Source organism: Anolis carolinensis, chromosome 2, assembly GCF_035594765.1.
Source record: "Anolis carolinensis isolate JA03-04 chromosome 2, rAnoCar3.1.pri, whole genome shotgun sequence".
In the NCBI taxonomy this organism is placed as follows: domain Eukaryota; kingdom Metazoa; phylum Chordata; class Lepidosauria; order Squamata; family Dactyloidae; genus Anolis; species Anolis carolinensis.
This window is the reverse complement of record NC_085842.1, coordinates 130,643,578-130,670,628: the sequence shown is the minus strand read 5'-3', so window position 1 is coordinate 130,670,628 and position 27,051 is coordinate 130,643,578. Positions and strand designations below refer to the sequence as shown.

General features: G+C 40.1%; 1 protein-coding gene across 1 annotated transcript; it reads left to right on the top strand.

Moving 5' to 3' along the window:
• The first annotated feature begins 374 nt into the window (after positions 1–374).
• Positions 375–27,051, top strand: pcyt2 (phosphate cytidylyltransferase 2, ethanolamine). Its single transcript, XM_003217320.4, has 13 exons — positions 375–535; positions 8,881–8,969; positions 9,396–9,557; positions 10,451–10,517; positions 12,140–12,224; positions 13,099–13,143; positions 16,903–17,041; positions 17,984–18,066; positions 18,187–18,264; positions 19,316–19,381; positions 22,865–22,930; positions 23,822–23,910; positions 25,809–27,051. Exons 1-13 carry the CDS (start codon positions 453–455, stop codon positions 25,939–25,941), a joined length of 1,185 nt encoding a protein of 394 aa, XP_003217368.2. The 5' UTR covers positions 375–452; the 3' UTR covers positions 25,942–27,051.

Below are 27,051 nucleotides of genomic sequence, written 5' to 3'. Positions count from 1 at the left end.
AGATTTTGTTCATTTTCACGCTTACCTCAAGCAGGGAAGAGTTCTTTCTCCCACCCTGAACATTCCACAGATATATAAACCCCGCTTGACTAGTTTCCAACAGACCTCATTACCTCTGAGGATGCTAGCCACAGATGCAGGAGAAACGAAGGGAAAGAATGCTTCTGGAACATGGCCATACAGCCCGGACAACTCACAGCAACCCAGAACTGGTAGGTTACCCCCCAACCTCGCCCTGCCCCGATACAGCCAGTGAGGAGCCGACAGAAGGAAATGGCGCAATGAGAGGGTTCCCCGCCCGAGAATTACCAGTCACGTGACAGCCACCGAAGATGGCCGCTCCCTCGAGCGCTTCGGTGTTCCGTTGTCACGTGACTGGGGCGGCCCCGGCTACTGACAGCGCCGAGGTCAAGGCAACAGCTGAGAGTCCGGCATTCACTCGCTCGCTCGCCATGCTGCGGAACGGAGCTGTCGGAGTCGCCTCTCCTGCCAGCCACTCCGCCACCCGACCGGTGCGCGTCTGGTGCGACGGATGGTGAGTGCCGGAGGGGAAGGGAGGGGGGCTCGAGTAGGGACATTTCCATGGCAACCGATGCCTCGGCGTCCCCCCTCGCCGTTGAGGGGGAGCGCGCGACTCGCGTCCCCATAGCAACACCACCCTAGGCCGCATCTGCTGGAGAGAGGGCCCCCAGTGCCCCCAGCCCGGCACTACGGGGACGCCAAGCTCTCTGAAGCAAATTGGGCACCACTTCGTGTTTCAGTGGGGCTTGGCGCGGCTTCTTTCTACCCTGCCACTGAGGGTCCTTCCCCTCAGCTCTATATCTCAGAATATCAAGGCAGGAAATCCCACGATATCTGCTTTGAACTAGGTTATCGGAGTCCACACTGCCATATATTCCAGTTCAAAGCAGATAAAGTGGGATGGGATTTTATTCAGCTATGTGGAAGGGGCCTGAGGCATCCTCCGGATCTCCCTCTTAACAGTCCCCTTTCCCGTTTCATGCGATAGAGTACACTTGGTGTTCCACGCCCGCGGACGCTTCAGCATGTCTAGTTCCACAATGCTTCCTACTAGCACAGAATTGTCAATAGACCTGAGCATGCGCTGTGTGGGCCCCAGGGATCCGCTGAGCGTCAGGGGCTGGCCTTGACTGCAGAGCCAACTTGCTCTTTCCCCGATTGGCTTGGCTCTGAAGCAGGCAAGGTTTATGTCCTAATGAACCCGTTATCCCTTCTGAAGGGACTGAGTGTTCTCCCTGTGAGGTGGAAAGACCTTTGGAGCTTTAGTAAGGAGTCATAAACACTCCGTGGAAAGGTGCTTTTAGGTTGTTCTGTGTCCTGAATTCTCCTTCAGGGGAGGGGTATATTTAGCTGTAAAATGATACAGATCTGTGTGTATCCCTTCTAGTTTAGATTGTCCCTTATTGTCATGGGTGGAGTTTAATGATCCTGAATGATATTTGCCTCAGCCTAATGAGGTCACATGGCTCTGTCATTTCAGAATTTTGCAACTTTCTGATTACTTCCTTTCTTTGCAACACATAATAATAATATGTAATAAAAGTTTATTTTTAACCCGCCCTATCTCCCTGGAAGGACTTGGGGTGACTTCCAGACATATAACATAAAAACTGGCAAACATTCAACGCCATTTCAACAACATAATACATCTATACAAATAAAGTGGAATAAAACAATGGCTGATAATCTGGCACTCAACATCATGGAACATATAGTCGAGTAGTTAAGTTACATACCCCAGAATACCAAGTTCATTTGCTCTTTGGTGTATCTTTTGAACTTTTCCTGTTATCATTGGTACACCTGGAGATGTGTGGAGCCATTTATATCATGTCTGTGGCCCCTTCCACACAACTAAATAAAATCCCACATTATCTGTTTTGAATTGGAATATATGGCAGTGTTGACGCAAATAACCCAGTTCAAAGCAGATATTGTAGGATTTTGCGCCTTGAATTCTGGGTTATATGGCTGTGTGGAAGGGCCAGAGGCGGTTCAACCACCAGGCCAACTAGGCAGTTGCCTGTGGCGCCATCTTGTTGGGGGCACCATCGAGGCAACTCCTGTCTCCTGCGGCCTGCCTCCGCAAGGTATTGAACTGCTTTTTCTGTTGATTTGTTGTAAAACATGATGTTTTAGTGCTTAATTTGTAAAATCTTAATGTAATTTGATGTTTAATAGGCTTCTCCTTAATCCCTCCTTATCATCAAACATTTTCGCTTATCCAACGCTTTTATTTTTTAGTGATTGGTTTGCGGGGGTGCCAAAATTTTGTTCGCCTACACTTGAAAAATACCTAGGGCCAGCTCTGGGAAGGGCCCCAAGTCTCTCTCTCTTTCCCATTTCTTTTCTTCTCTAACTTCCAGATCATAAATGAATGTGCAGAATATGTCTGTCATTTTTATCTACAGCAGAGCATTCCAAACATTTCATTTTGGGGACACGGTTTTTAGACATGCATCATTTCATGACACAGTAATTCAGTTTTACTCGCAAACCAGAGGTTAAATCAACCCATTATAAAAGACTAGCTGTGCCTGGCCACGCGTTGCTGTTGCATTGTCTGGTGGTGTTGGTGAGAAATTGTTGAGGTAGTGGTGGTATTGAATGTCTGTTGTATGGCTGTCTTTATGTTTAATATGCACACTGAAGTGTATTATATGGCAGTGTGGACTCAAGATAATCCAGTTCAAAGCAGATAATATAAGATTCTAAATGGGTTATATAGCTGTGTGGAAGGGCCTTGAGTCTACACTGCCATATAATCCAGTTCAAATCTGATAATCTGTGGAAGAGGCCTAAGTGAGGCCTAACTGTGCCTGTCCCCTGGGCTGAGGAGGTTGCTAGGAGACCAAGTGGGCGGAGCTTAGCCTTCAAACTGGCAGCAATTGGATAAAAACTATTATTCCTCTCCCTGTAATTAGGACTTTATTTTTCTTTTCTTTTTGTCGTATCAACCTAGAGCCATGAATGATGGGTTGTGTTGTCAAATTTCGAGGTTGGGGGGCCTGTAGTTTTGTTGCTTTGTCCGCTGCCCTGATGCCATCACTCTTTTATATATATAGATACAGACACATACATAAATTGTACGAGGATGTAACATATCTCATGAAACCTTTCATATGGATGTGTGTGTGTGTGTTTATAGCTTATTTAACATAGACATAGAGATTTCTCATTATGTTCATGTAGCACACCTACACATTGCAGCCAACTCACTAACGTATCACAACACAGTTTGGAAAACTGATCTACTGGATACTGTATATATGGGCTCCACTTAAATACTCATTAGAATACTACTAATAATACAGACTACATGCTGTCTGATGCTTCTGTTTGGATACAAGCATCAGACTCTGAAAAACAGCTTTTCTTTCTTTTTTAAAGTTATGTACAAAATTTGTGTTCTGGCCTTTGTGCAAAAGGTTCGTGGCACTGTACAGGAGAATGGGAAATTATAGTTCTTTTTCTTCTTCTTCACAACAATTATGAGTTGCTACTATGTAAGTTAGGATATAACATAGTGAATGGCTGGAAATCACCCAAAAGTGTGTTTGATAAAATTTGAATTCAAGGATGTTTTTTCAAGAATTTATATTATTCACTCATAGTTTTGTTATGGGGAATCAAGGGCCCCATGCACACTGCCATTTGACACAAATTGCACTATATGGTCAGTGTAGAGTAGACTGTTATAATGCAGTTCAATGCAGTTAAACTATTTTATATGAGTATACACTGACCATATAATGCAATTTCCTACTGTATTATATAGCATGTACATGGAGTTACTGAGGTTACTATTTATTTTTATTTTATTCCTTTTATCGTCTAATGCTTATTTGTTTGAGATTGTTTGGTTCTGGATAGAATTGTAGCACAATCTTTGCAGGTTTAGTACCATGCTTATCAAATCCTTTGAAGAAGATGCTTGCAGGGTTACTTAAGATGACCATTCATAATTTCCATTTTGAATTGCATGGTTATCGCCATTTCATTCACTCCATTCAGTTGTGTCACTCTTTCCATTGCTGGTTTAAAAGTTAAATGAAGCATTCAATTGCAATTATGCTTTTGGAACATTATCACTGGTGGCTGGGACAGAAAGAATAGCCTTGTGAGGATCATCTTTGCATTTAATTCTGGGCATCTCAGTTCAGTGGGAAATCAGAGAGATGCCTCTTGAGCCATCTAATGTGGGGGACCAGCAACTGTCATAGCTAATGTGCCAGGGACTGATATTGTACTTGTGCCCACTGACTACAACAGTTCTTTTCTGAAAACATGCCTGCATACCAATATGAATCCTCAAATCACCTCTTTGAGTAATGTTCTAGAGAATTGCATGTACATGGGACACTGCTCTTTCTTTCTGATAGTCCAAAAAGCACACTTCTTACTCAGCCCCATTTCTTAATACCAAATTCTCAGGTTTCCCACCACTTCCATATCACAATATATCCTACAAATTAAAATAAAAGAGCTTGATATGATGCTGAAATAAAGTATTGCAAGAGTCTTTAGTCAGGTTGGAAAAGAACTGTTGAGTTTAGCAATCTTTTCATGACAATGAGAGGTTTTACTGGGATGTAAAGGTTGGAGAAAGAGAAGGGGCTGGAGGAAGCGTGGACTGTGGAACTATTATATTGCGAGAATCGGGATAGAAAAGGTTAGAAAATGCAGATATGGGAAATTTGTTTATTATGAAAGGAAACTTTGCCTTGGGGTAATGTTTTGGTGGTGGTTGCTTTGGGGCAAACAGATCAGAGTCACAAGTGGATTTTTGATTTCCCATTTTCTAGAGTGATGATAGATAACCAAAGAAAATCCCCAGCCTCTTGCATATGTGGCCTTGCTTCTGGGCATGCTAATCATTGAGTGAGCCTATTTACCCTAAAGGCAGCAAATCCCATCAAATCTTGTACGCTCAGCAGGATCAGACTTTAATAGGAGACCACCAACAAAGACCAGTTAAAAAAAAATCATGTCACAAGCGACTTGAGAACATTCTGCAAATCGCTTCTAGTGTGAGAGAATTGGCCATCTACAGAGATGTTGCCCAGGGGATGCCTGGATGTGTTGCCGGGAGGCTTCTCTTATGTCCCTGCAAGCTAGAGCTGACAGATGAGAGCTCACCCCATCTCGCGGATTCAAACCAACAACCTTCAGGTCAGCAACCCAACCTTCATGTCAGCAGTTCAGCCAGCACAAGGGTTTAACCCATTGTGCCACTGCAGCTCCAACACAAAGACCAGGTGTTGTAGGCTTTCAGTGGAAGGTACTGCCAAAAGTGCCTCTTATGATTCTTTGCCTAAGTAAACCCTATCCAATTCATAGGGTTGTCATAAATTAACAGGTGATTTGAAGGCAGAAACATACTTGTGATCCCTGGACTAACAGTGGTCTCCAAGCCATCAAATCTCAGTCTCTGGCAAGTCTGTAGGAAAAAAAGTAACTCAAGCTTATGACACAGTACCAGTCCCTGGCACATGGTAAATATTGCCATTCCTTTCAAAGCAGGTCACTTGAGAAACATTGAAATAACAAACACTTAATACATAGTTTCTATGCTAATGCCTGGGGCTGTGGCGCAGACGGGAGAGCAAGCCAGTGCAATTAACTGCGATGAATCACTGACCAGGAGGTCATAAGTTCGAGGCCTGCTCGGAGCTATGTTGTTGTTTGTCTTTGTCCTATGTTTAAAAGGCATTGAATGTTTGCCTAATATGTGTAATGTGATCCGCCCTGAGTCCCCTTCGGGGTGAGAAGGGCAGAATATAAATGCTGTAAATAAATAAATAAATAAATAATGCCTTCACTCATAAATATTTGTACTGTATTTGTTGTCCCATTCAGTGTAACATTTCTTGCCATCTGACTCTGTTCACTCATAGTAGCAACTTGGATAATGCGTGTTAAGAACTGAAATTGATTGTGTAAGCAGTGTCAGGAGAGCTGAATTCCTCATGGCTAAATGCAAAGCAGAACAGGCAATGCTGGTTTGTATTGGCAATCTCAAAGACTTTATTAGAAATCTATATTGCCTTCTCTCACACATTCCAAGACATCTGCAAAGGAACAGCATGTTCTTATCCAAGGAAGGCCCATCATGTTAAAGGAGACTCTCTTCTCTCAGCAATGATAAAGTTCAGCAATAATTCAAGAGCTGAGGAGAGGACTTGCATACCAAGATTTGGTGGAGTAGGGATAGGCAATCAAAGAAAAGTGTCAACCTTTTGCATGTGTGGTGTTGTCTCTAGGCATTTTCCCAAGTGCATTGCTCCTTCCCTGTCTCCATTGTGGATTTTCTAGGAAAAAATGCAAATGGCCCTTGGAACTCCTCCATGGTAACTGCCTTAGTAGTATGTGGCTGTTGAAAGTAACCCACATTGATGCTGAACAGTACCAAGGCCAGTTCTAGGTTGTAATATAACCACTAACTGTTGCTGACGACTTGACCTGCTTCTAGTGCACTTGGCCATCTTCTGGTTTGGAGTAGGATTAAACCAGAAGAAGGCCTACTCCCTTCAATATGTTTTCTTGCCTGTTTTGTTAATTTGTAATGCTTTCATTATATCTATTTTAAAAATGACTATTTTCCTGATTTGAGATAAAATTTTCTAAGAATGTTTTCCTGTTTTATTCTAGCAATATAAGGTACCTTCTTTTTACTGCCTTGTGAGGTATAATGTTTATATAATGTGTTCTTCCTTATCCCCATATCACCCACCAATCTGCCCTGTTGCCTCAGTAATAATTTATTATCAACAAAAGTGTGGCTGTATCAATTGGCAATGAAAGCACAACAGTGGAAAGCAAAGATAGGTGCATGGATTTTATTCTATACAATATACACTGCTGCAGGAGCGAGAAACAATGTGTGTTGCACTTGTAAAGGACATAAATAATCTGGATATGAAATATTAGTCATATAACAGGTTTGTTTGATTGTTTTGTAGCCACTCCATTGGAGGGAATTTGGAGGGAAAGGGTTTTTTCCAAGTCTGCCTACACATAGTACACGAGTTGAAGGACTAGGCTCAAAGAAGCTCCATCTGAGCCCAGATGCTAATTTTCTTTCTACTTTCTTCAGTAGCTTCCCTTTATCTTTGAATCAGTCCTTCCAAGGAGGGAACTACTTTAATCAATAAGTGCCTGTTATTAATAATTGTGTGTCTATATACTGTATATAGAAGTCTTGGAAGTCCCTGAACAGACTCAGAAGTGGAGTGGGCAGATCTAAAGACTACTTGGCAAGGTGGCACTACCTGGAGGAATCCTCCACCTTGTGTGACTGTGGAGCAGAACAAACAACTCCGCATATGTATGCTTGCCCACAATATCCTGCCTCATGTACGGAGGAGGAGTTGTTTAAAGCTACGGACAATGCGGTTGCTGTTGCCCGCTTTTGGTCTAAAACTATTTAGTTGCTTGTGATTTCCTTTTTTTATCATTTAAAAAATGTATTTGTTATGCAATGCTTTTGACACGAAATAAATAATAAAATGTACTGTATATACACATCTATGTCCACTTACACTTCAAAGACAATTAGTATACAATATAATACATAGTGTTAATACTAGCAACTTCTTTAAAATAAGGCATCCTTTGGAGATGGCAGTTTGCAATGGGGAAGCAGTGAAATAAAATACGTAACCTTTTCTGCAGTGACCATTTTCTTCTTCAAACAACTTTTCACCTGTACGTTTTTCATCAAAACAAACATCTGCAGTTTCTAAACATTTATCTAACATTCCACAGGAAATAATATTGAGTGGAGTAGTGTTTCATAGAAAGAGTAAGGGGTAGGCAAAACCTTCACTGCCTCTTGCCAATTCTCCATTGCAAATTTTACTCTCCCCTTGTAACAGAAGATGCCTTTCTGGCTAACTTTTGAGATGGCCACATTGTAATACTGTACAGTTTGCATAGTCTGATCTTCACAGAAATAACACACTGGGAAGTTTTAGGAAATCACTCCCTACCTAAAATAATTTCTGTTTTTGGCTGTCCAGTTTTCGCTTGCAGTATTGACTTCACACAGAGATCCAGAAATATAGCAGAAGTCTATCCAGCTGATAATAATGCACTCAGTGGAGCCTAATACAGACAAGTTCACCCACCATATTGCCAGTCTTCTGTTCCTGAAACATAATCCAGATATTTCTGTAGCTAACACGATTGTTAAAATAATTTTAGTTATCCTCAAGGTAGTAGTTTTTTAAGATCAAAATGTATTGTAACTTCACACTTACAACTGTCTTTGGAATGAAGGACCCAATCCATGTAAATTTTTAGCATTTGCAGTTTTTCACATAGCAGGAATCGAAGTGATTTCTGTTTCTGTGGAGAGGATGTAACAGTGGACAAAATACAGGGAGATGTTTTTGAGAAACATAGTAACTGCTTCTGAAAAAGCAACTCTTAAATTGTTTGTTGCAGTTATGTGCCCTCGAGTAATTTCTGATTTAGGATGACACCAATTAGACCCTGCCATGGGGTTTTCTTGGTAAGATTTCTTGAGAAGTGACTTGCCTTTGCTTTTCTCTCTCAACCTACCTCTAAGACTGAGAGAGTATGAATCCAATGAGTTTCCATGACTGAGCAGGGATCTGAACCCTTATCATGGCCCAATTGAGTCATGGCCCAATGCTCAATTCACTGCAACCTGCCGACTCTTCAACATTAATGTAGCTAGAAATAAAACCCTGCATCTCTCAGTAACTGTTATGTGGCTGAGTGCTACCTAGCTCAACTGACATTTTATGTAGTGTTTTAATATTGCACATGAAAGTCTTAAGAAAATAATGAGTACTGTACCATTTTCACAAGTCCTCTTGTCTTTTTATATAGCTACGACATGGTACATTATGGGCACTCCAACCAGCTGCGTCAGGCTCGTGCAATGGGAGATTATCTGATTGTGGGAGTCCACACAGATGGTAAGGAAATTATTGCATTTTTGTCTGTTTTAGAAATATCCCAGGAAATGAAACCAATTACTCAGAACATAAGCAGACTCGGCAAAGTGACATGGCAAGGGCAAACCACCAGCCACAGCAATTGCAGATATACCCAGCTGAGATAATACAGTTGACTTTTTTCCCTTTACTCCATTGCTCCTTGTGATATCAGGGAGATGGAAAGAGGGTGGCAAAATTACTGGGCCCTGCCACGATCTGATGGGGGTAGATGCTTTTATTCTTGGACTTGGAGGTTGGGTAGATAGTCTGGCCCTAAACTTTGTCCAGTCTTTTGAGATTTCACCTTGCTCTGTCTGTATTTTTTGAGCTCTCTCTTTAGCCATAACTGCTTGAAATTGCACAAAAGGTTGACACTAACCAGGTGTTCTCTTCTCTTCATCCCAGAGGAAATCTCTAAGCATAAAGGTCCCCCTGTCTTCACTCAAGAAGAGAGATACAAAATGGTGAAGGCTATTAAGTGGGTTGATGAGATTGTGCCAGGAGCGCCTTATGTTACAACACTGGAAACTCTGGACAAATACAACTGTGACTTCTGTGTACATGGAGGTGAGCCCATGAGTGTTTTCTTTTTTGTACCTTGGTATCTTTACACAGTAAGACTAGTTGTGCTTAACTGTGGTTCCCATGCTAAAATAAAGAGAGGAATTGTTTCTATTATCTGCTACTAAATTTATTTATTTATTTATTTACAGCATTTATATTCCGCCCTTCTCACCCCGAAGGGAACTCAGGTCGGATCACATTACACATATAGGCAAACATTCAATGCCTTTTAACATAGAACAAAGACAAGACAAACATAGGCTCCGAGCGGGCCTCGAACTCATGACCCTCCTGGTCAGAATGATTCATTGCAGCTGGTTGCAGCTGGCTTGCTCTCCAGCCTGCACCACAGCTCGGGCCTCATGCTTTTTCTTTACCCTAGATTATATCAATTCTACTAACATGTATAATAAAGCCATAAAGTTCTAGTTGGATAGCTGATAGGATGGCTCATATTTTTGAAAAGATAGAGTGGAGGCCAATACTGTTTACGGAATTTCACTTTATCTAACAATACTACAGGCTGATCTCTTTCATGATACAGTATGATCCCCATATCCATCATGATTTCACTTATCCAGGTCCAACACAATATATCTCTCTAGGCATTTCCTAGCTCAAACAGAGCAACTCTATAGTATTCCAGAAATCTTTCATTTCAATGAGGTACACAGTTAAATGTGGTTTTGTGTATCTATGTGAAGTCCAGGAACCTAGCCACTGAGGAAACAGGTGTCATGCTTTGCAATGGTCTTCATAAAACTATTTATCTTCTAGGTGGGGAAGAGTATCTAATAAAGTTGTTCTCATTCCCCACACTCACACATACATTATGTGACTTTTGAACTCCCCAGGCAGATCCCCAATAAGGATATAGTGCTCTTTTTTTTTTATAGATGATATCACACTTACAGCAGATGGCAAGGACACTTATGAGGAAGTGAAGAATGCTGGGAGATATAGGTAAAGCTTTACTTACTGCTGCTGTTGATCTCTTCAAAATCCTTGCCTGTATCAGAATAGTGATGCATTGCTTAAATGCTCAGCAAACCTATCTTCTTTGCAGGTATCTCTTGTTCTTCTTCCATAGAGTCAAAAATGCATTCATCTTGGATCTCAGATTATTTTGCTTTGTTTAAAATGTTTTAAAGTGTTTTAATCTTATGCCTTTAAAACAGAAATTGTAATTTAATTGTTTTTAGCTATGGTAAAATACTGTAAGCCACTTCGGTCTCTCTCTGGGAGAATGACAAAATATAAATAAAATAGAGAAGATGTCAATTTCCTTCTGACCGTTCTCTGGGGTTTTTTCTCTCACTTCTTTGTCTTGTTGTCAAGTTCAAACTTAATCCTGACAAGATAGAGGTCCTCCAGGTCAATCGTATGGCTGATCAGGGCATAGGGTGGCAACCTGTGCTCAACGGGGTTGCACTTCCTCTGAAGGCGCAGGTCCGCAGCTTGGGGGTCCTCCTGGACTCAATGTGGACGCTTGATGCTTAGGTGTTGGCGGTGGCTGAGAGGGCCTTTGCAAAATTAAAACTTGTGCGCCAGCTGCGACCGTACCTCATGAAGTCTAACTTGGCCATGGTGGTCCATGCCTTAGTTACCTCCAGGTTGGACTACTGCAATGCACTCTACATGGGGCTGCCTCTGAAGATGGCCCAGAAACTACAACTGGTACAAAGATCGGCAGCCAGATTAATAACCGGAGCTAGCTACAGAGAGCAGTCAAACCTCCTGTTTAAGCAGCTGTGCTGGCTGCCGATAAGTTTCTGAGCCCAATTCAAAGTACTGGTTATTACCTATAAAGCCTTAAACGGTTCAGGACCTGCCTATCTCTGCGATCGCCTCCTCCCCAATGAACCTTTGCTGGCCCTAAGATCATCCGGGGAGGCCCTCCTCTCGCTCCCGCCTCTGTCTCAAACGCGGTTGGTGGGGACAAGCGAGAGAGCCTTCTTGGTGGTGGCTCCCCAGCTCTGGAACTCTCTCCCCAAGGAGATTAGATTAGCTCCTTAAGTGCCCATCTTCCATCGGGAACTGAAATCATGGATTTTCCGAAGTGCCTTTCAGTAAAACGGCCACCAGATGTGAAAATTGTACGGTACCTTCTTATTGCTCCCCACTCTATATATCCTAGCACTTTATTGGAACCTTAGTTCATCCCTTCCTGCCCTGATTTTACTTATGGACCCTTTCAGAGTCCTTGCACTATTCATTTTTTATTATATGTGTATCGATGTTGAGTTTTAAGGTATTTATTTAATGTGCTTTTTTTTGCTGTATTGTGTTAACTACTGTTTTAAATCACTGTTTTTATTATGTTATGTTGTTATGCTGGGCATGTCCCTGTTGTAAGCCGCCCCGAGTCCCTTCAGGGAGTTGGTGGCGGGATACAAGAATAAAGTTGTTGTTGTTGTTATTATTATTATTATTATTATTATTATTATTATTATTGCTTCAGTCACTATGGTGTATTTTGGTGCATATTTAGAGCAGCAAGAAAAGGTGAATTTGAAGACACTATGAATATTGTTGAGTAGTCAATACCAAGGTCTTTGTCTTACTCTGAGCTTGTCTTATTGCAGAGAATGTAAACGGACCCAGGGAGTGTCTACTACAGACCTGGTTGGCCGTATGCTGCTCATGACCAAAGCCCACCACAGCAACATTGTGAGTCAAAGGGAAGAGTGGCAAGTTTGAGGGAGCAGGGGTCTTCTTGACAAACATATATTCCTTTGTGAGAACCGATGATGAAACAGGAGCCCTCTTCTGTGTTCTAGCTATAGGACATGAGGGCCTTCTGGGGAGCGGGAACTTGCAGAAGTCTGTTATTTATCAAAGAGGCAGGTCTGGTATGCCACAGTTGTTCTATCCATTCCCATGTCTTCTAAAATGTTTTTACAATGTTTTCATGGTCAGAACTGATTGGGATGGTATGGCCTTCAACTGCAAGAGAATACCGTAATCAGTAAACTTGGCTGTTGTCCACTCACTTTTGGATGTTACAAGAATATCACTATGTCAAAACACCTGAGAGAAACTGGTGTGATTAATTAGGATGTTGCCTTCGACAACATGTAGCTTCTCAATCTGGTAAGATAGAAAAGACCTCATGGTTCAGTCTAAAAGCGAATTTCAATACAGACAGAAACCAAAAAGGCCAACATTGAGGTATTTCTCATGGTTGTTGCTGTGGTTCCAATCAAGTGATTGGAGAAGGAAGCTTGCTACATTTGTATGTCTGTTCTTTAATACTTTCCTCTGCTTTACAGTAAAATCATTTGAATTTCAAGCCACATACTACTTCTGACTCCAAAAAGAACTTTTGCCTTTGACAAAACAACATTCTCTGTTGTGGCGCTGTTGGCGGTCACACTAATTTCAGCTAAAACTCTATCATTAGGTACATTTTAAATATTTGGTGGGCAAAACTGACTGATGGTGGCTGTGCCCTATCAAATACCTGGCCCTGGATTCCTTGTGGTTTACTTTTTAATTGGATGAGTTTAGTGAAAATTCTTGCTATTTATATTTTCTTCTTCAGGTTGAAGACATGGATTACCGTACACATGCAGACAACCTTGGGAAGGTGAGCGCTGCCTATGGCACTTGTAACTGAAGCCTGTGATCAGACCAGTGTTCACTAATCACTATGCTGTGTCTGCTGCTTTGCTCTTGCCATCCTATGCTATGATAAACCAGAAGCAAACTAGTGTTAATTGGGTATGGATGGAGTTAAAGTTAATGTTGTGTGTTGTAGCTGTTCAGTGATCTGCTCATAAACAAAGTGTGTTTAAGTATCCTAACTGAACAAGTTCATATTCAAACTGACTAGAGCCATTTGGACTGGTTGCCAAGTCATGGGGTAGCTTGATGGACAACCATGTTTCAAGAATGAACTGCAGACGTGAAAAGTTTCAACCCAAACATTTCCTTGGGCTCTTTACTTTTGCCTGTGTGTTATGAGGAAAATACAGCTTCTCTGACCATGTCATTTTGGAGAAGTTCTAGGGGATCGCATCAGAACAGCTTAGCAATCAGGGATCTTTGTGAATTATTATACTAATTTCTAGTCCTGCCAATACTTATAGAAATGCCTGTTTAGGTTCTTGCGTTATGTTTGGGATATCTTCAACACCCAGTTCCTCTTTGATTGTGCTGGAAATGACTGTGCCTTGAAAAAAGTAACAGCTTTGAGTGGATTGTCTCTGATCTCAGGGAAATTGCTGTTTAGCATCAGGGTTGAGATACCCTCGCAAAGGAGTGACTAACTTAAATAGTTGCAGAAGCAGTACCTAGTTCTGTCACATGAGGGAGCTAACATTCCATTCTGTTTTCAATATTTTGTAGAACTTTTTATATTCCTGGGTTAATTAGAGTCTGGAGCTTTAAAAATATGAAAGCTTTAATAAAAAGCAGAATAGTAAATTAATCTGCAGAATTAGACAAAATTTATCACTGTATTTGTCTCATCAGAGATAAGGCACTTGATAAAATAGTAATGCTCAAAGTTGCTAGTCACTTAAGAGGACACAGCCTGAGCAGTGGGGCACATGACAGTTTTTATTACGCTTCTTAATCAAAATAGATTGATTTCTTAGCACAGTAACTGACCAGTTTAATTCATATTACTTCATGAGCACAAAAAGAAAAGCCTGCTCAATAGTCCTGTAGTCTGAGCTTCAGTGAGCTTGAGTTTCAGCTAATACTTCAATTTCCGATGTCCTTTCATTTCATTCTTCTTTCAGTATGTCACAAAACAATTTATATTTATTAAATTTCCAAGAAGGAAATATGAAAGGTGGAAACCATTTTTCTCTTTGTTATGAGCAAAGCATTTTCAAATGAAAGTTTACTCCTTTATAGACTCAGTCTCAGTTTGTTTTTTCATAAACTACTTGGTTTTGTTACTGAATAAATGTTGCTGTTCATATGAGCCAAGTGTTAATTAGGGTTGCCATAACTTAGAAATAACCTGAAGGCACACAAGGAAAAAAAAGATTCTGGATCTTGTCTGGTTTTGGAAGCTAGGCAAGCTTGCATAGGAAACACTAGGGATCTCCAGGTGGGATTGAAAAAGAAACCTACCTGAAACCTTGGAGAATTCCTGCTTGTCAGAGTTGACAGTACAGGACTATGTGGAAAAAAATGTCTGATTCTGCATCAGGCAACTTACATTGTTCCTTTAAATATCAAGTATGGGAAAGAAAGGCAACAGCAAAATTTCATGCCAAAGGATGGTAATAATTTTTCAGTGTCTTTGGCCTAACCATTAAGTTAATATTTGGAGCACTTCATCACTGCTGTAATGTGATCAAAACCAAACCCTTCTTGTAAATTGCAAATCTAGTACATTTGTATCAAATAGAGCTTAAAGTACTAATCAGATGGCTAGAAATGGGTAAGGTTGTCCCAAAGATAAAGTATCTGGGAATTATGATCTCGAGCAAAAACATTAACTTATTTCAAGATAATTATGGGAAAACATGGTCAGAGATCAAAGAAAACCTGAATAATTGGCAGAAGTTACCATTAACCTGGTTGGGCAGAGTAGCAATAATTAAGATGATGGTACTCCCAAAAATGCTTTTATTTCAGAACATACCTATAATCAAAGGGACCAAAATTTTTAACATATAGAAAAGGGATATTATGAAATTTGTTTGGTCAGGGAAAAAAGCCAGAATTGCTTACAAGAATCTAATTGACACCAAAAAGAGAGGGGGGGGGGACTAAATTTACCAGACCTAAGAACTTATTATGAAGCCACCTGCATGAGTTGGCTCAGAGACTGGATACAATTCAAGAATATCAATTTACTTAACCTAGAAGGATATGGATTACAATTTGAGTGGCATGCATACCTATGGTATGAAGGAGAGAGGCTAAATAAGGCTTTTAATAAACATATAATTAGAGGAAGCCTAATAGATATCTGGAATAGGTACAAGTTAGCTATGGAACCGAAAACACCTTTATGGTTGAGACCATTAGAAGCTATTGTGAGACCCTCCTCGAAGGATGACGTAAGAACTTACGGGGAATTACTTACCAGAACTAAGGGCCAATGGGCATTGAGAGGAAAAGATTAAAGACTGGTTTCATTATCACCAATTATATGAAAGATTTAAAAAGTATGAAAAGAAGGGATTTGCTTCAAAAAAATCAGAACTGGAAACTATACTAGACAAAGGGGAAAAAAGGTTTAATAGCCAGACTTTATAAATATATTCTAGGTTACAACCTGGAAGATAATCAAGTAAAAACCTTCATGACTTCATGGGCAAAAGATCTAGGAAGAAACATAGACCTTGATAATTGGGAAAACCTGAGGAAAAAAGGCTTTAAATTTACAGTGGCAGCCTCAATAAGAGACAATTTATATAAAATGTTTTACAGATGTTACACAACCCCAGCTCTCCTAGCCAAAATAGACAAATCACAATCAGGATGCTGTTGGAGGTGTAAAACACAGAAAGGAACCTTCTTTCACGTATGGTGGTCTTGTGAATTGGTGCAGGTCTATTGGAAAAAAATTATAAAAGAAACAAAATGATCCACAACAAAGTAAAAAAAAAATCCAGGGATGTGCCTTTTAGGGTTATTCAGTGATGAACTAGTGCAGCCAGAAAGAGAAATCTACCTGTACAGTTCTGTGGCTGCACGCGTAACGATTGCCAATGACGGGAAAGGTGAAAAAACATTAAGTATTAAAAATTGGAAGGATAAATTGAAGGATTATGCACAGATGGCCAAGATTTCTAGCAGTCTGAAACATGAAAGTCATGAAGTTTTTGAAAGAAATTGGAAGCTGGCCTTAGCATATCTGACAGGGAAATCTAAGTGATAAAAACAAGAAGAATTTATTGATTCAGAAGCACAGAGGGTTAAACAAAATTATGTATAAAGTCTGTGTTGTTCAGTGTGGTTAGTCCAGGTGGTGGGTCGCACTGGCGGTGGGTTGAGGGGTATTTGTATTGTGGGTGGTGGGTTGTCTATGTATGTGTATGTGTATACGTTTGTAATGCATATTGTGGGTGTTTTACAACTTTTAAAAATAACAATATTAAAAAATAAAAAAATGGGGCAGCTGTGTGTAACATATTGGCTGCAGTAGTTTCTTCATATAAAGTAAAATGCTAAATTTTTCTTCAGCCTTCAGTTGCCTTTTTCTGCTTATACTTATTTTTAATTTCTACTTTTGTGTTCTGAAACACAAGAGATTTTTTGTCAACTGTATGGCATTCCTATGCTAGAAATATAGGCTAAACAACATTTTAGACTGGGTCTTCTTCAGCTTTTCCCAGTAAAGCCTTCCAAAGTATTGAATTTGTATTCCTTTCTCCAGTGCCCGAAAGGTCACAGCCCCTGGACTGGAGTTTCTCAGTTCCTGCAGACATCTCAGAAGATCATCCAATTTGCATCGGGCAAGGAGCCGCAACCAGGAGATACCATAATCTATGTGGCTGGTGCATTTGACCTTTTCCGTATCCTGGATGCCTTTCTTTGGGGCTGAATGGAAGAAGGAGTTGTATAGCAAGAAAACGTGTGTGTGTGTGTGTGTGTGTATGTGTGTTTGTGTGTGTGTTATATCCTACATTAGTACTGCCTGCGTAACAGTTCTCAACTTGCTTAGGCTACATCACCCCACTTATTTAAGAGAGCTGAATTCTATCCTAGTCAACTTGTATCATATTACTCAGTGGAAATAGCTAGTAAAAATTGTGTAAAAGACATACTTCAATGGAGGCTTCATACTTTTTTTTTCTGCTTCCCCACCTCAGCATCCCCCCCCCCCCCCCCCCCCAGGATAGGCAGACATCTCCATGTTTTTTCCCCACGTTTCTTTTCCCCTTGATCTTCAGTAAATTTTGTTTATACATTTATTATTTGTTGCTTTAAAAAAGAGAGAACCAATTTATAAATATCCCAAAATGTTTTTGGGAGTATCAGGGTAGTATCAGAAGTATATTCTGTAAAATGTGGCATTGGTTTCTCTTTGTTTTGATTCCAAACAGGTAACAGTAAGTCTGTAAATAATGTGTCCTAAATACCCCGAAGGCACCAGTTCCTATCTAATCTTGGATGCTAAACAGAGTCAGCCCTGGTTAGTACTTGGATGGGAGACCATGAAGGAATACCAGGGGCTGTTTGCCTATATTTCAAAGATAAAGTACCTCGTTGCCTAAGAACACCTTATGAAATTCATAGGATCTCAAAAAGTCAACAGGTGACTTGAAGGCATATAAACACAAACATAGTACTCATACCACAGTTCCAGAGTGAGCGTCTCTATTTGCCATATACAAATAAATTGTTGCTGAGATATTACCAGAAATAAAACAAGTCTAGGAAGCAAACATATATTTAAACTCTAGTCCCTCTACCCATTGCCACAGGCTTTCTTTCTTAATATACGCATATTCCAGATGTCGGTCATGTGGATTTTCTAGAAAAAGTGCATCAGATGGCAAAGCAGCCTTATATAATTGTAGGACTGCACTTTGACCAGGTAAGCATCTGTGCCTTCGTGCCTATATGAGGGGTTTTCCTCATTCCTTCTTAATGGAATTGAGGAGTTGGGAATGTAATACATTGCATGTACAGAACCTGATTGATATTTTAATTACAGGAAGTAAATCTATACAAAGGCAAGAATTACCCAATAATGAATGTGCACGAGCGAACCCTCAGTGTCCTAGCCTGCAGGGTGAGTATTTGGCTAGAATCTTTCTCTTCAAACTTTGGTATGTTCTAAACAGATCAGATAAAGACAATCCTATTGGAACAAAGCTAGTCTGAGTATAACCTGGGTTTCATTACAAGTGTTTGACTCCTCTTTAACGAGCATGGGTCAATGAGCTGTGGAATTATGGGATTTGTAGTTTTGCAACATGCTTTCCCTTCTTTGTCAGAGTTCTAATGACACAACAAAATTTGCTATGGTTAAAGTGGTGTCAAACTGCTATAATTCTGAAATGTGAATGGGAGGCTTGACAGGCAGAATAGACCATGTGGAGTCAGCAGCTACACAAATAGTATAACGTAGTGTAAGGCAGCTTCCTGTGTTAAGTGTTACCCAGGGTTGCCTAGAGAGTTTAACATTAATTAGAATCCATGTTCTGTGATGTGCTTTTGAGATAAAGTAACATACAGTAAAAGGAGCCCCAGTGACGAAGTGTGTTAAAGCGCTGAGCTGCTGAACTTGCAGACTGAAAGGTCCCAGGTTCAAACCCCGGGAGCGGTGTGAGCGACTGCTGTTAGCTCCAGCTCCTGCCAACCTAGCAGTTCGAAAACATGCCAATGTGAGTAGATCAATAAGTACCGCTCTGGCGGGAAGGTAACGGCGCTCCATGCAGTCATGCCAGCCACATGAGCTTGGAAGCGTCTACAGACAACGCCGGCTCTTCGGCTTAGAAATGGAGATGAGCACCAACCCCCAGAGTCAGGCATGACTGGACTTAACGTCAGGGGAAACCTTTACCTTTTTAACATCCAGTAAAGTTGCACATGCAGATCTTTTTTCTGCTGTTTCTTCATAATGATTTTTTAAAACGATAATGAAAGAAATGTATGAATAATGTGCCTGCTGTTTTGATAGCTAAAGTGAGTTCAAGCAGCAGGATATATGGGAGTTCCAGCTCTGTAGTGAATTCAGCTCTACTGTTATCTTGCACTTGGAATTCAGTAACTGGAATAGTCACCGGCCCGTGTAGGAATCTAAAGTTGTAATTGATTTTTTTCCTCACTGATTCCTTTAGTATGTTTCTGAAGTTGTAATTGGAGCTCCTTATGCAGTCACCGCTGATCTACTGGATCATTTTAAAGTAAGTAAAAGATACAAAGACCTATAGATGGGAGGAAAGAGGGAAAAGCACAAGAGTTAGATGGGATCCCAAGGGCCAGTTAGTCAAGACTGCTGACAGTGTACAACTCCATAACTGAAATATCTTTCAGCAGATTGCATCCAATTTCTGTTTAAAAGTCTCCAATGAAAAAACAGTCTACCATCCCTTTGGAGGACCATTTCACTTTAAAGCAACAAAAAGACATTTTTGGCACCTAAAAGAGTAGTGAAATTATTTCAGGAAAAGCCCACTTCAGATGGCTTTTTCACAGTCTACATTTTAAATGAGAGAATTCTGAGTCTGGGATTTTTTTTTCTGCTCCAGAAATCCATGTTCTACTTTCATCTTTCCTCATTTCGTTTAATTGGGTTGGAGTTTTTTTTGTGTGTCAGGAGCAACTTGAGAAACTGCAAGTCACTTCTGGTGTGAGAGAATTGGCCGTCTGCAAGGATATTGCCCAGGGGACACCCAAATCTTTTGGTGTTTTTACCATCCTTATGGGAGATTTTGCCATCCTTGTGGAAGGTTTTTCTCAAGTCCCCGCATGGAGCTGGAGCTGATAGAGGGAGCTCATCTGCGCTCTCCTCAGGTTGGAAGTGAACTGGCAACCTTCAGGCCAGCAACCCAACCTTCAAGTCATCAGTCTTACCGGCACAAGGGTTTAACCCACTGCGCTACCGAGGGCTCCGGGTTGAAGATAGAGAATGGTTTCACTGTTACTAGTTTTTTTTTTCAGTTACGCAATTTAAGAAGCCAAGTATTATTATTGTTAAGTTTTCCAAGTAGGTAATTAACAGTTCCCAGTCTTTAAAAAAATGTTTTCATCCTGGTTTTGTAGTCTTCTGGTCAATTTGGCCATTTCAGAGAGCTCCATGAGTTTCATCATCCATTCTTCCACTGTAGGTGTTGTCTGTTGTCTCCAGTATTTTGTAAACAGTATCCTAGCTGCTGATATCATATACTGAAATATTATCTCATGTTCTTTTGGGATTTGTTTGTGAATTAGATTTAATTAGAATGTTTCTGGCTCAAAAACAATGTTGATGTTTAGTATGTTTCCCATTATTTTGCAAATTTTTGTCCAATATTTTTAGCTTGTGGACATTGCCATCACATATGCTAAAAGGGGACAACTGCTTTATTACATTGACAAGTATTTTTTCTCTTGGATTGGATTTTTGCTAGTTGTTCTGGGGTTACATACCAACGGTACATTATCTTGTAGAAGTTATCTTCGAGGCCATAGTTTTTGGTGAATTTTATCCCCCTTTTCCACATGTGTTCCCATGTACACATTTCAATTTTGTGTCCAATATTTTGTGCCCATTTGATCATGTGATCTTTCTCTGTATAATTTTTAGTGATACTTCGTAGAGTCTAGCAATTAATTTATCATTTCTTTGTAGATGTAGATCTAATTCTGTATCTATTTTTTGTATGCCCACTTTTTATCATCTTGCCATCTCTGATGTATTTGAAAATATTGGAACCAGGAGATCAGGTGACCTTCACTTCGGAGTTTAATAGGGATTTTAATTGTTTCTTATTGTTGTCTATTTTCAATAGGGGTTTGTATGTCAGCCAGGATGTATATTTATATTGTAGTTTGTGGAATGCTTCCTGTGGTAATATCCAATTTGGAATTTTTGAGATGTATTTGAAAAGATTATTTCTTATCATATGTTTTTAAAGTTAGTGTCCGTTTTTTCTTTTCTGTATACTAAGTAGGCGTGCCACCCAAATTCCAGGTCGTATCCTTCTAGCTTTAGTAGTTTTTTTGTTTTCTATGGATCCATTCTTTGATCCATAATAATGCTGCAGGTTTGTAATAAAGATTCAAGTTGGGAAGTGCCAAACCCCTTCACTCTTTTGCATCCTGTAGATATTTAATTCGTGGTTTTTTCCAATTCCAGATAAACTTTAAAATGTCCTTATTCAAACTTTTAAAGTAGTTACCCTTTAGTGGAATTGGTATATCATTTTTGGGAGGACATTAATTTTTATTGTTGCTGTGTGGCCCTTTAGTGATAGTTCTTGTTTTGACTACGTGGTCAAATCAGATCTTATAATGGCCCAAAATGTTTTTATAGTTATTTTTGCCAGCTCATAATTATCCATTGTTAATTGTATCCCTAAATATTTTACTTTATTTTCACAATTTATATTTGTCAATTTCTTGATTATGGTTTGATCTTTTGAGATTATATTTTTAGTTAGAATTTTGGTTTTGGTTTTATTTATGGTGAAGCCAGCATATCTTCCAAATTCTTCAACTATTTTTTTATCATTCTAGATATGGATTTGAGAGGCTTTTCTATCATTAGGACCACATTTTCTACAAAGAGTCTTATTTTAAATGTTTCTTATTTGACAATTATGCCTGGATTTTTTCAGAATCTCTAATTTTATTAGCCAAGATTTCTATTGCAAGAAAAAATAATGGGGGCATGTGAACAGCCTTGCCTAACTCCCCTCTGGATTGGAAAGGGATCCAAGTACTCATCATTGAGTTTTACTGTAGCCCTTTGATTGGAGTAAATGCTCTTTACTCCATTAAGAAATTAGTTTCCGCAGTTTATCATTTTTAAAGCCTCCTCTATGAATTTTCAGTGAATCTTATTGAATGTTTTTTTTAACTTGTAAATATATAAAGGTTGCCTGTTTGTTTCTATTGGATTGTAAAAATTAAATTAGGTTAATTATCATTCTCATATTGTCTTTAGTTTGTCTACCAGGCAAAAAAACTGCTTGGTCCATATTTATCCAAGTTCTTAGTATTTTTTTTAACCTGTTGGCCAATATGGCTATAAATAATTTGTAAGCTGTGTCTAACAGACAGATGGGTCTATAGTTTTGAGTCTTTTTTTGTATCATGGCCTTCCTTTGGGATTAAAGTAATGTTAGCTTCTTTCCATGAATTGGGAATCACTCCATTTTGTGAAGCCTCATTGATTATTTTATATAGTTGAGGAGTTAGAGCATCTTCCATTTTTTTGTAGAAAATAGTTGTAAACCCATCTGGGCCAGGGGCTTTGTCATTTTTTGGATTTTTAATGGCTGTTGTGATGTCGTGCATAGTTATAGGGCTATTTAACAACTCTTGATCTTCTTTTGTAATGGTGGTTAAATTGGACTTCTTAAGATCTATAATTCATCATGATGAACAGATTGTATTTTATAGAAGTTTTGATAATGCTTTATAAAGATTTTTTGTATATTTGCATTTCCCGTGATTTCCTGACCATTTTCTTCAATTGTTGTAATTATATTTTTCTGTTTTTCTCTTTTTAGTTTGTTGGAAAACTGTTTTTTTTTAAACAATTACAAGTCAATAGTTTTTGCTTTGTTATAAATAATCCAGAGATCTATCAACCAATATATCAGCCAATCCATATCTATCTTCTACCCACATAGGGAAGCCTGGGGATGAGAATAGTAATAATTATCGATCTTTTTCTACAGGTGGATCTAGTTTGCCATGGGATGACAGAATTGGTACCAGACAAGGATGGGTCTGATCCATATGAGGTAAAAGAAGGAGAAAGTTCACTTCTGTTTCAGTTTTGTTGTAATCAAAGCATGGCAGATAAGTATTTTTCTTGTATATGTGTGCATGTTAAGGATAGTATTTCCAATAATTTGTGACCTTAAGCTGTTGTCTGTGTGAAAAGCCTTTGAGCAGTACTCTTAACTTCCATTGCTTAGCTATTGCTCGATGGGTTGGATACAATGAGATTATTTTTTGAAATAAAGCCACAATAGAGCCTCCTTTCTAGCAACAGCAGAAGTGCCCACTTTAGAAGAATGAGTTCACAAAAACCAAGTGGAGGTAGAAAATAGGTTTTCAGATCCTGAAAAGGAGGGACATTTATTAAAGAAATCCATTCTTTAAGAATGGCCTGACCCTCACTGAACTATTTTAGACGAATAAAGATGGTAAGCATATATGTTTCAGCACATCTTTATCCTTGGAGAGGGAGAGGGGGAGGGGGAATGCCCAGTTGGCAAAGGGCAGAAAGAAAACATAGTCAGCCCCAGTTGGCTCTTTTGGTACCATGAAGGGCAGTGATATGAGTAACCTGTCTGAACCAGACAATGTAATCTACCCATAATGCTTTGGTATAGATGGCAGACAAAGGAACCAAGCAGGCAGGGAAAGAAAGATCAAGTTCCTAATCTTTCTCTCTCTCTCTCAAAATCTTCTTATCCATTATGGACAAGAAAAAAAGTGAGAACAGTGCAGCAGCTGCTGCATCTTCTAGCAACCACCATTGTCTTAATAAATGTTTTTGTGCTGTAGCATCTGTCAACAAAAAGTTGGGTCATATTTCCATAACTAAATTATTTGGAAATATTTCTAAAGATTATTCCTGAAGGCCTTATTGCCTATCAATTTTATTCTGTTCCCTGTGTCTCTAGGAACCCAAGAGGCGTGGCATCTTCCAGTTGGTGGACAGTGGCAATAACCTCACAACAGATCTGATAGTGAAAAGAATAATTAAGAACAGGTCAGCTGCCCTTGACTTGAATTTGTTTTCAATTTAGCTCAATGAGGCTTACCTTGCACTGTACCATAAAAACCATTCTCACCTGTCTTTACAATTATGGCCCTGCACTAATCAGTCATTTCTTCTTTGTGGTCTCTGTAAAATTGTACATATGGTACTTTCTACGCAGCTGCGCAGTCAGTTCGGAATCTTCTAGTGTCTTTAAGATACATTTTGGTGGTAGCCCTGCCCACACTCCCCAAGAAGGAATATAGCCAGTGGGAGTGGCTACACCCTCAGTTCCTTTTGTACGCCGCTTTTGCAGCAACTAAGGAATCTCTCTGGATACAGAACGCCTGTCAGACTTTTCCTTAAATACCAGAAGGATGCCAGTGGCCTTCCAGTATTCCCACAGCAACTGTCCTCATGGATTGTGTCTGCTGTCCATTTGGCCTACTAGTTGGCAGGTCGTGACTTACCTTCACATATCAGAGGCCACTCCACAAGGGCCGTGGCCACTTTTCAAGCCTTCCTTGAGGCTTTTGGAGGACGTCTGCCAAGCAGCCGCCTGGTCTAAACTGCTCACTTTTGTCATCCATTACAAGGTGGATGCTCTTTTTAAGAAAGATTCAGCTTTTTACAGAATGGTCCTCTTCTCTCCAGTGGCATGACGCACACCATCCAAGGTTAGCAGCTTGCTAGTCTATCATATATGTGATTTCCACAGAGACCACAAAGGAGAAGAAATGGTTACTTACCTGCAACCGTGTTTCTTCGAGTGGTCATCTATGAAATTCACACATCCCCACCCGTCCTCCCCACTTTTGTCATGCCTTGGTTCTTCGAGGCTGCTACTCTGTGGCAGAGGAACTGAGGCTGTAGCCCCTCCCACTGACTATATACCTTCTTGGAAAGTGTGGGTAAGGCTACCACCAAAATGTATCCTAAAGACTCTAGAAGATTTCAAACTGACCGAGCAGGCACAGGAAATACCATATGTAGGAATTTCACAAATGACCACTCAGAGAAACACAGTTACAGGTAAGCAACCATTCCATTCCCAACTGAAAAAAATACAAGGAAGAAAGAGGGCTCTATTGGAAAACCTCTGAACTTATGTTATTAGTGCAAATTAGTACATAACAAAAGCATAAAATTGAAAAGTGGGCCTTAAAGTAGACATTCTTTTTTCTGCACAATTCTTGTTCCCAATGGTTTCATGTCTATGTTAAAGCCACAGTCTATAGTATTTTAGTTACTTGGCATTGCAAGTCCTGAATTATATGTAAATAATATTACAGTCAGAATCAGTTGTGCACATGTACACAAACCATGGATCTCTTCAGAGTCCACTTGGAGCTGTGACTTTGGTGCAGAAACTGGAGAGAAGTACCACTAGCAATCCCACAAAATGAATCATGCCTGTAAGAATACAGAAGACTCCTGCACTTGATGTTTTGCTAGAAGATGATGTTTTAAGACTTCACTGGTAATAGAGAACCTCTGTTTTTCACAATATATTGCAGTGCTGGCTCTTTTCTGGTGCTTCTTATTCCTATCAGGGTCATTTGAGGTAAAATAAATTATGTGTTTGGGATTACAAAGTATCCCCCACACACGGTATCCTGATAGTATTTAAACAATATCCCTTTCCTAGTTCTCCAATTCTTAACAAGCTTCCAGATATTGGTGATACTGTGTTGTGCCTAAAGTCACCAAGCCCTAAGAGTCCAGCTGGGAGCAAAAATACTTTGTCAACCCAAACACTTCATTTACTTTACTGGAGGTGAGAGCCCAGCAGACCTCCAGGGAGGGGTTGTCCTTTCCAGGAACACAACTCCAAACTAATTAAAAATTCTTAGTTAAATCACTGTTAAATCACTCTTGGTCATTAGTTAAATCACTCTTGGTCATTTCAGGCTGGAGTTTGAAGCCCGGAACCAAAAAAAAGAAGCCAAGGAGCTGGCTGTGCTGGAGGCTATGAAGAAAAAAGAGGAAGAAGTATCCCAGCAGAAGGCAGGCCTAAAAGGGTCCAAAGGTTACGAGAGCTAGCATGGAAGAAAGGTGCAGCAGAATCCTCCCTTCTGGAGCAGTTTTCTTGAAGGATAGGATACTGCTGTGAATCTCAGCAAGGTCTGTGGTCATGATTTTCCTGGCTTCAAGTCCACAGTTGCACATGCAGAAAGATCCAGGATGCTGCTATATAATTTGCCCAAGCCCACTCACATGGGAAGGGTTTAATATTGACCTACCAATAAGAGATTTTAATTCCAATGAATATTTGCAACACTGCGTGGTTTTATCTTCTAACACTCTGTGACCTATTGGAATTGGGAAGCAGGAATAACCTCTGCTCAGCTTTCTTCTAAAATCTGCACATTTCAGACCATCCCTCTGATTTTTTGCCTGCCACAGCAGGCAAAATTTTCTAATCTTCAAAACCGTCCAGTCTAGTTTGGCTTATCTCCTACACAGCACTAACAAGACTCTAGGGTACTCACTTGATAGCAGTACCCTGTCAAGTTGGGCCAGATACCCTGAAGCCTCCCCTTTTTCTGAGAAGAAGGTTGCAGTCATACTGGCAATAGCATTTCTCAGCTGGGCCCAAAAGGGAGGAAGAGAGCCAGTTGCTTTTACTGCCTTACACTGAATTTGATACATTCAAAGTCTTGGTTAGAGCTTAGTGCATCCTAGTCTTCCCAGTGGCACACAGTATGCTCCCATTATCCCATGTTCAGATGTGCCTCTTTAGATCCATGGCTAAGCAAGAGTTGGTGAGATTGCATTATTACATGTTCCCAATCTTTAGAAATCTTGCTTTGGATGGATACGCTTATTAAAACTCCAATACATTGCTTTGCAATAGGGATTCTACTCTGCTCCGTGCTGGCCTTGTGGCTCTTGTACAGAGGGACTGAGATATCTGGTAGCCCCAGCTCAGCATACAGCCCATTGTGGATAAATGCCTTGTACGGTGAAAGTAGGATGCATTGTTGTGAGGCTCACAGATCCATCACTTGCCTCAGACTTCTTTCTCATGCAGGGTGGGAATGTACACAGGAGCTGTTCATGAGGGTGGGATTCTTTCTTGTCCAGATAGGCTCTTTTCTATCTCTCTTGTGCACTTTCAGCAGTGGAAAATAATAAAACATCAATAACTTA